Source organism: Rutidosis leptorrhynchoides, chromosome 5 (genome assembly GCF_046630445.1).
Source record: "Rutidosis leptorrhynchoides isolate AG116_Rl617_1_P2 chromosome 5, CSIRO_AGI_Rlap_v1, whole genome shotgun sequence".
NCBI lineage: Eukaryota > Viridiplantae > Streptophyta > Magnoliopsida > Asterales > Asteraceae > Rutidosis > Rutidosis leptorrhynchoides.
This window is the reverse complement of record NC_092337.1, coordinates 66,252,742-66,262,923: the sequence shown is the minus strand read 5'-3', so window position 1 is coordinate 66,262,923 and position 10,182 is coordinate 66,252,742. Positions and strand designations below refer to the sequence as shown.

At 31.6% G+C, this 10,182-nt stretch overlaps 1 protein-coding gene across 1 annotated transcript; it reads left to right on the top strand.

Annotated features, from left to right (window-relative positions):
• Window positions 1-4,794: 4,794 nt before the first annotated feature.
• On the top strand, window positions 4,795-6,737 carry LOC139848188 (probable BOI-related E3 ubiquitin-protein ligase 3). Its single transcript, XM_071837918.1, has 4 exons — window positions 4,795-4,920; window positions 5,064-5,158; window positions 5,310-5,644; window positions 6,129-6,737. Exons 1-4 carry the CDS (start codon window positions 4,856-4,858, stop codon window positions 6,654-6,656), a joined length of 1,023 nt encoding a protein of 340 aa, XP_071694019.1. The 5' UTR covers window positions 4,795-4,855; the 3' UTR covers window positions 6,657-6,737.
• The last annotated feature ends 3,445 nt before the right edge of the window (window positions 6,738-10,182 follow it).

Here is a 10,182-nt window from a genome sequence, read left to right as displayed (position 1 = left end):
TCATGCTAGTTGCCAAATGATGGTTCCCACATATGTTAGGTGACTCACATGGGCTACTAAGAGCTGATCATTGGAGTGTATATACCAATAGTACATACATCTAAAAGCTGTGTATTGTACGAGTACGAATACGGGTGCATACGAGTAGAATTGTTGATGAAACTGAACGAGGATGTAATTGTAAGCATTTTTGTTAAGTAGAAGTATTTTGATAAGTGTCTTGAAGTCTTTCAAAAGTATATGAATACATATTAAAACACTACATGTATATACATTTTAACTGAGTCGTTAAGTCATCGTTAGTCGTTACATGTAAATGTTGTTTTGAAACCTTTAAGTTAACGATCATGTTAAATGTTGTTAACCTAATGTTTATTATATCTAATGAGATGTTAAATTATTACATTATCATGATATTATGATATATTAATATATCTTAGTATGATATATATACAGTTAAATGTTGTTACAACGATAATCGCTACATATATGTCTCGTTTCGAAATCATTAAGTTAGTAGTCTTGTTTTTACATATGTAGTTCATTGTTAATACACTTAATGACATGTTTACTTATCATTTATCATGATTAAACATAGTGTATCAATATCTTAATATGATTCATATGTATTTAGTAAGACGTTGTTATAACGATAATCGTTATATATATCGTTTCGAGTTTCTTAATTCAATAAACTCAATTTTATGTATATAACTCATTGTTAAAATACCTAATGAGATACTTACTTATCATAATATCATGTTAACTATATATATAATCATATATATGTCATCATATTGTTTTTACAAGTTTTAACGTTCGTGAATCACCGGTCAACTTGGGTGGTCAATTGTCTATATGAAACCTATTTCAATTAATCAAGTCTTAACAAGTTTGATTGCTTAACATGTTAGAAACACTTAATCATGTAAATAACAATTTCATTTAATATATATAAACATGAAAAAGTTCGGGTCACTACACCTAATAACAAAAACCACGACCAATCAAAGAAGATCATAACCAAGACCAGGACCTACCAAATCATGAAGATTCGGCCAACTCATCGATTGAAACCCAACAAACAAGAGCCCAAGCCACACCTCCATTGCACCACACGACAAACAACAGAATCTCTTGTGCAGTGCCTAGCCTATACCTTTTCCAGTTTCGATAGCATGACCGAGATCTATAACCCACACTTGAACTAGCAACAAAATGAAAAGAGAACGAGAAATCCGGCAACAGACTCGACCAGAAAATAGGGGAGAAAAACGAATGGAAGAATAATGGCCAGAAGAAGGAGAGATTCGACAGTGTGACCGAAAAAAATAGAGGTTATGCAACTGTCACTAAACCAAACACCCACGTTGACACAAACCATGGAGTACAATGGAATCAACCGTACTCATCGCATATGGATACCCCGAAAGCGTGAGTAAACATTTAATGACTGAAGATCAAAACCAGAGACGATAAACAACAAATCAATCTATGACGAGAAGCTGGGAAAAACACCCTCTTTCTAACCACCACAACCAAACATAGAGTACACGGGTACTCGTTGCCTGTGAGAGTTTGCTGGAGAGGAAACAATAGGACGTAGATCGGAATTCACGTCGAAAATATGAAAAGGAAGAAGCAAATGATAAGAGAGATGAAGGAAACAAGGAAAGCATAATGAGGCGATGAACAAGGAGATTGAAATAACCTAAGTCGAACCCAAAGAAAGCCCAGAAGTTAAAGAAACCCAAGAACCTGAACCGTCTGAGCCGAAATGTAAAAAAAAAAAAAAAAGTTAAAGTATCTTGTACTGGCAAAATAGTCGAACTTTGGCGGACTCGAACATATAGCAATTGGAGTTGAACTACCGATTCAACCAGAGATACGTTCGACTTGGCCAAAATCTGACTATTCTGTCAGTCCAAGGTACTTTAAGGTGTTTGTACTTTTTACCTTTCGGTTCGGATGGTTTGGGTTTTTGAGTGTCATTAACTTCGGCTTGGATTATTTCAACCTCCTTGAATGATGTTTGATAAAGTGTTTGAATAGGTGTGTTAAAAGATGGTAGAATAGGTATATGAAAGGAGGTTGGAATTGGTTATTAACATAGTGTGGTAACAAATATGGATTACGCCATTTGTAAATCATAAGTAGCGTAACTCATAGTGTGTTGCGGGTTAGAAGATGACCCGATTGGTGTGGAAAATGAGTAAAATTGGTTAGTAACTATAGATAGTAATAATAATATAAACTTTTAATAAAGTAGTTGTTTGTGGTTGGCAGCGGTTTTTTTTTTTTAATGTGGCAACGGTCAATTTTTCTCGCCAATTCTTCTATTCACGTGATGGATCATGCGGCCACATTGGCGACTGATGGCAAGTTCGTCGACATCGGTGCCAGTATTGGTAATGGTGGTTGACAAGCTTTTGGCATAGTTTCCAACTATGAATGTGAGCCCTTTAATTTTGATTAGAAATTAGTACGGAGTATTAGGTCCCGTTTGGCTCACGGAATCCAATAGAATTTTCGCGGAATTTGATTTGAATCTAGACACGACGCGTGTCTAAATTTAATTCCAATTCTAATTCCGCCGAAATCTCATTGAATTCTGTGAACCAAACAGGGCCTTAGTATCTATAGACTATAGTATAATATAAATCTCTAAATTGTGATGTCATAAATAAGGATTATCAAGCTTAAAAAAAAATTCAAAAATAAAGAAAAAATTTCTAAACCCCTCATGATGATGTTATTAAAACAAATAATTATATTTAATAAAAATATTAACATATTCATTGTATAATATATGAAGCATTATGTACAACTAGGGATGACAATTGATCGGATATAGATCGAGTGACGCCGTATCCATATCCATATCCATTTAATTTTTGTTCATCCATATCCATATCCATTTAGTTCAGGTCATCCATCCATATTTATATCCGGTGGATTAAGCGGGTTAATGGGTATCCAATGGATATTAAAATTTTGTTATAGTATTTTCTAATATGCGATTAAAATAAAAACGTAGTAAAACAAAAATGAATATAACATGACAAATTAAAATCTATCCATAAGAATGTGTAATTTTTGTCGAAGATATAATAAAAATTGTTAAATTTACTATAAAGCAAGATTATGAAAAATTAAATATGAGATTTGTAAGTTTATTTTGTTAGATATACTTGTTTTATTGGAATATATTATATATTTCATTATACGTATTAAAGCATAATGTAAATTTAACGGTAAATGAACTTGTAATAGTAAATATATAAGCATATATTTATATTTATGTATTTGTATATGTATTTCAGGTGTTAATGGATATATTCATGGATGAAACTTTTCATCCATGTACATATCCATATCCATTTAGGTTCATCCATATCCATCACGAGGTGAGTGGATCGAGTGGATATCCACTGGATCGGGTGGCCATTGTCATCCCTGTGTACAATCTTATGATAAAACACCTACATGATCATATGTATAATATTTAAAGCATTCTGTACAACCCTATGGTAAAACACATTCATGACCATTTGTACAATATTTGAACCTTGTGATAAAACATCTCAATGGCCATATGTACAAACTTTAAAACAAATTGTACAATCTTTTACAAAACACTCCATGAACACATGTACAAACTTTGAAGCATATTGTATAACATTCATATAATAATTGTATTTTAAATTTTAAAAATAAAATAAAGAGACATTTTGTATTACTAATAATTATTATTAAAAATATAAACACTCAATTGTAGAGCAAAATTTATCATCATCATTATTATTATTATTATTATTATTATTATTATTATTATTATTATTATTATTATTATTATTATTATTATTATTATTATTATTATTATTCAAATATGAATTCTCTTTACGTAATTAATTACGTTATATATGTATACGTAGAAATTATGTCTCAATAAAATGTTATAATGTAGGCTTTTATGTCACGAGAAATAGTAATTGTAATGAAAGTTGGAGAAGGTCGTGAGATAATAAAGGTAGTTTATTTATTCTACCAAGTTATGTATATCAATATATTTGTTAAAACAGCGACAAGTTTCTTAGTCGGAATATGTGGTTCCACGAGTCATTAAACTAAATGACTTAATCATTTACATTCACTTAATACCTAAAACATATGATTAAACTGATCGTTTAAATAAACCCGTAATTCTATGGGCCATTTCACTACTAATCAAATCAAATAAATTAAATTTCGTAACTATACAGTTGTGTAAGGAAATAATTCAAAACACCAGAAGTGACCCCTGCATTTTTATCATTTCACAATTTGGCCACCAAAGCTTCTCGAAACAATCGGAGCTAACAATGAAATAAATAATTTACTCCGTATGATTTATTTATTATGAAATATGAAATCTAAATAGTAAAAAGAGCAACCAAATAGCAGAATTTTCCTTTCAACTTTAGGGTGTGTTTGGATGAAATTAGCTGGAGTTTATGGACTAGAGCTGGAGCTGGAGCTTATTTTTAAAGTTGGTAGATGGAGCTTATTGTTTTTTATAAGTATTTGGTAAACTAGCTGGAGTTTATTTTCTAGTTCATAAGCTTTACTTTTTTCCATAAACTACCGGAAGTAGCTTATTTTTCTAGAGTTTTACTTTTTTATGTCTACCAAACAAAACTTATTATTGGAGCTTATTAAAATAATAAGTTAACGAATTACCTCCAAATAAGCTCCTCTCCGAAAGACACCCTTCAAGCTCCTCTAGAAATAAGCTCCTCTCCGAAAGACACCCTTATTTCAATTTCAATTTCAATTTCAATTTCAATTCGCTCTGTTAACGAATTAAACCCAAAACATGGATATGCCTGACCATCACCAGTTCCAGAATTACCTCCAACAGCAACAATCAAAACCCTTCAGGTAATCTATATCTATAATCCGATATACATACATATACATATATTATATATATCATATATATGTAAATATCCCCAATTTTATAAAACCCTAAAAGTACAATTTCTTTCATAATCTTCTAATTTATTCTTAATATGTGTGTACAGAGATATATTCAGCAACATGGAAGGTCAAATTTCACCTCCGATCAATTGTATAAACAGTGATCAAGCTCGTCAGCATCCTCCGTACATTCCCCAATGTAAACCCTAATTGTCTCTCTTTAGCTGTGTATGCTTATTTATTTCGTTAATTGAAGTTAAATTTGGTTTTATTTGTAGGTTTTATTGTTAATTTAAGTTAGAATTTGATGTGATTAGAATTTAATTTGTTGAATTTTGTGTTTGGTGTAGTTCATGTGTTAGGGTTTGCACCTGGTACTGATGTAAGCAATGAGGGTTTTGATTTACTGCGGAATTATGATGTGGCGTCAAGAACGAAGAGGCCTAAAGAGCAAGAGTTTCTGGAGAATAATAATAATAATAATACTAATATTGCGAATTCGCAGATATCGTCTATTGATTTCTTGCAGCCGAGATCAGTTTCGACGGGTTTAGGGTTGTCTCTTCCTAATGGTAGGCTGGCTTCATCCGGCGAGTCTTGTTTTGTTTCTGGGATAATGGGAGATGAAATTGAACGCGAGTTGAGGAGACAGGATGCCGAGATTGACAGCTTTTTGAAAATTCAGGTATAAAATTCATGTCTTTGAGTCTATCTGTTCATTTATTTTATACTTTCAGTATCAATCAATTCTACAATACTCTGAGTAGGCTTAGTATGGTTTTATCAGGTCCAAATCAAAGATTCGAATATGTTTAATCATATATTAGAAGACCATCCTCTAGTGAAGAATGTTTTGTTATTGTATTATCTACACAATTTGAGAGTGAATCAATATTTGGAGTTGATATTCAATTATCTATAGTCTTAGTTTTGCCATATTATTAAATATTATAAAAGGTATTTTTGTACATGACCAATTTTACTCATTAGGATAACTATGACCCAAATTGACCCATTTGTAAGTAATGGGTTGAAGTTGCTACATTAGGACCAGTTCATTCTGTCACGAGTCATGACAAGCTTGGTTAAAACTGTTGCCCAATATTTTACAATTAACTTCCATGCAACTTCTAACAAACCATTTTGTGTTTTGTTTTTGCTGTTATAAGGCTGATAGGCTCGGACAAACAGTTCTTGAAAAGCTACAAACAAACCAGCTTCAGATAATCTCACATGTTGAAGATAAGTTCATTCAGAAACTGCGTGAAAAAGAAGCCGAAATCGAGCACATCAATAGGAAAAATATGGAACTTGAATTACAAGTGGAACAATTAGCCATGGAGGCTGAAACTTGGCAGCAGCGGGCCCAATACAATGAGAACATGATCAACACCCTGAAATATAATCTTCAACAAGCGTACACACAGGGGCAAAATGGTAAAGAAGGATGTGGTGATAGTGAAATTGATGATACCGCGTCCTGTTGTAATGGTCGTACTGTTGATTTCCATCTGCTCTGCAAGGGTAAAAATGGAATTAAGGAAATGTCAATTTGTAAGGTATGCAGAGTTAATCAAGTTTGCATGCTTTTGTTACCGTGTAAGCATCTTTGTTTATGTAAAGAATGCGAAAGTAAGGTGAGTATGTGTCCGTTGTGTCAGTCTTCGAAGTATATAGGTATGGAGGTTTACATGTAATGAACTGAAGATTCGTATCACTTGTGTTAGATTTATGTGCAACTGTTGTTTAAATAGTTCTAATTTGATGGTCGTTGTATGCTTAACTTCTTGTTAACCATCCTGTACACTGATGATGTTCACATTAGTTTAGAATCTAGTTAATTGCTCGACAAATAATCGAAAAATTTCACCGATTTATGAGGAATTTATAGTAATATGCAAACAGTGTTTCAGAACTCGGAATTACTCGGCGAGTACTCGGCTTTTCACCTCGGGGAGTACTTGGTCAAGCTCAGCGAAAACTCAGTCAAACTCGGGATTACTCAGAAAATCTGTCAAAACTCATGATTACTCGAAAAATCAGTCAAAATTGGTCAAAGTCAAACTTAGTCAACATCGGAACATCTTAGTACTCCCTGAGTTGAGTTCCCGAGTACTCCTTAAAAAGATCTTACCGAGTACTCTGAGTAGCGATTTTCTGAACCTTGTATGCATACCTAGAATAAACTACATCTATGAACTTCAAACGGAAAAAATATTATTAAATGTTTAAGGATTATAAATATTCAAGTTAAAAAGTATTACGTTGAGGTAGTTTGTGTTCACGTATGCAAGAAGCCATGGATATTCCTTGCTTGTGTTAGACGCTGGTTGTAGCTTGTAGTTGCATTTTCATTTTGCTTTAACTCAAAGCATTAGCTTTGTATGCAACACATTAATTCTCAGTAACATGAAAAATTGAAAATTAGTTTAAAAACCCTTAATTTGATCGGACTTCACATAACTCTTTCCTGCAGAAAAGCCCTCTGAAATTTTTTGTACATAAGACTGTTTCCAACCCTGACTGTGATATCAGAGTCAAATTGTGTACTTTTTGATGAAAAAGTGGGTTTTTGATTGTGACTGTATTCGACATTTGTTAACCCTAAATGTCAAATTTTTGTGTCAAATATTTGTAGGCTGGAAGTGGAGTGGGAAAAAAATTAATTAATAATATAAATAAATGGCTTTAAATTGTGATTGGCTGGACACTTCAACTGACGCAACCTTACCCTCCGTTGAAAATTCGACAAACGCTATTTTCCGTCAACTTTTGACGCCGTCTTATTTCCGTTGAATTTTGCCAGACGGTGACACCTCACCTCACGCCTACCAGCTGACGCTGGGTTGTATATAGTCTAATAATGGCCCTGGTCTCACCTTAGAGTAACATTAAATTTTGAATCGTTCAAAACATTCACAGTTGAAATATATTTTTTTAACAATTCAAGTACTTTACTTTCTTTAATATATGTCATTTGAATTATTCAAATATCTAGAACACTAAACAAACAATTATATTCACATAACTTTCTTTTGTTTTTCGATGTAGACCTTTGGTTTGCACCCATTAATCGATAGATACCATTTATATGATTGTTTACCGCCAACAACATGTTCTAAATATAAGACCGTGAGTCCCCTAATACTCCAAATTTTGGAGTCCAAAATCAGTAGGTAATAGATGGTGGTTTTCAAATGGTTATATGCATACATTACTTTCTTTTTTTCCCGATATAAAACTTTGGTTTGCACTCATTAACCGATTATCTCCTACAAATGTAATTTGTGTTGATGGAAAAATGCAACTACCGCGTGCATTATTCTCAATTGCGATCAGTACTACAATAACGCTCGATGTTTTACTGCAATTTTCAGGGAGATAAATGATAGAATGGAAATTTTTACCTGGTAGGTACATTTTGAAACCTTTTAACTTCAGATATTTTACTTGCGGTATTTAAAATTCTGAAGGCTAAAACTTTAGAAATTTTGTTTGGTTGGCATAACGGAAACTACTTTCAAAGAGACACAGCAAACCTCATGTTCTGATAGGGACAAAAGTGTACACCTTAGAAGTTGACCGAGTCAAAAGTACAGAGGTGGCTTGCCATGTGACATGAGGGTTCCCACCGAAATGGTGTCATATTTACGGGGCCATTTCAACACGATGGCTCTAGGCGGAAATAAAAATGGGCTCTCATACTCGTTAAATTTTTTAACTCGAATAAATTCTTTAATACTTAAAATTTTCTATTTATTACTTACAATGTATTTAACTATTTAAACTTACAGTATTATAACTTTGATTGACGTTTTTATTGAATTTAATTGAAAATTCAAATGTATATACATATTCTAAATTTTTGACCCTTCAAAATTTTTGGACCCTAGACGATTGTTTACCTTACCTTTGTCCAAAGACACCTCTGCATATTTATCGAACACAAGATAAATGATATTTTCAACTTCCAAGCGTTTGAAAATACGTTAAAAAAAAAAAAAAAAAAAAAAAAAAAAAAAACTAATCATCTCAAGATAATAACAGGATAGTTGATACCTTGATATTCTGACAATAGTCAAACAGTCAAAACCACATATTCTGAGCTAGATATAAAACTTACTAGTACTACGTACCTGAAATCCACTTATACTGTTTAGATAGTCAAACCTGGTATGGAGGTTTATCGTACCTTGATAAAATCGTTTTCCCCCATATAAGTGGATTTGAAGGGAAAACCATGTATTTAACGTAATACTATTTCTAACTCTCATATTACTGCTTTTCAAAAAAAAAAAAAAAAAAAACATTATTATTGCAAAATTCAACATAAAATAGTAAAAAAAAATGAATCGAGTCGTCTTTTTCTACCTTTTTTCACATGTTAAAAAATAATAATATGAATAAAACTAAGAATAGATACATGCTAGATGTTATATATTGATGATATACTTTATTTACAAATAAATTTGGTTCAAATATTGAAACTAATATAATTGTAAAAATATTTATGTTGCTTATTTTTGTAAGAAAAAAATTGTTTGTACGTAGATAAAATAGTTGTAGTACTTCATGCATGATTTCTTGTACAGAAGTACTGTTTTAGGGGTTTTATTTAGATAAAGAAGAAATATTTATTTTTTTGCTTATTATATCTATACATACATTATTATAAAGCACGTGTCATTATGCTTACGTGTCATCTCCTCAATTAATCTGTCCTACATGTCAATATATTATTAAATCAAATTAAATATTAAATTAAGTAATAAAATAAAATATGGCCGATTGATTGTTACCTTAAAAGATAAAGATAAATATATAATGATCTTAATTATAGTAATAATATATTAGCCGATTGTTACCTTTAAAAGGTAAAGATAAATATATATTAATATTAATTATTATTATTAATAAAAAAAATACTCGGTACAAAAACATAATCGGAGAACAAACCAAATGCACGACCACCAACACGTAAATTGTTGTAATTATATTAAGGGTTTTAATTATTATATTTATTCTATTTTATAATGGTTTAGCTCTTCGATCACCAAACCAAAATGTTCAATCATATCATATAGCTCCACTCTTTGAGAGAGTCTGCATCATCAAATGCTTTGCATCATCAAATGCTTTGGAGAATATAAATTTTGACTTTAATTCATTGATATTTTTGTTGAACTTTAAATTGGATTTATGCATCTATTTTAACCTAAACTT

What these genes read in the sequence shown, in the direction of transcription:
- LOC139848188 (XM_071837918.1), top strand. Translation starts at nt 4,856, where the DNA reads ATGGATATGCCTGACCATCACCAGTTCCAGAATTACCTCCAACAGCAA. An exon ending in TCCTCCGTACATTCCCCAAT is followed by an intron (nt 5,159 to 5,309) that starts GTAAACCCTAAT and finishes TGTTTGGTGTAG; the next exon opens with TTCATGTGTTAGGGTTTGCA. An exon ending in ACAGCTTTTTGAAAATTCAG is followed by an intron (nt 5,645 to 6,128) that starts GTATAAAATTCA and finishes TGCTGTTATAAG; the next exon opens with GCTGATAGGCTCGGACAAAC.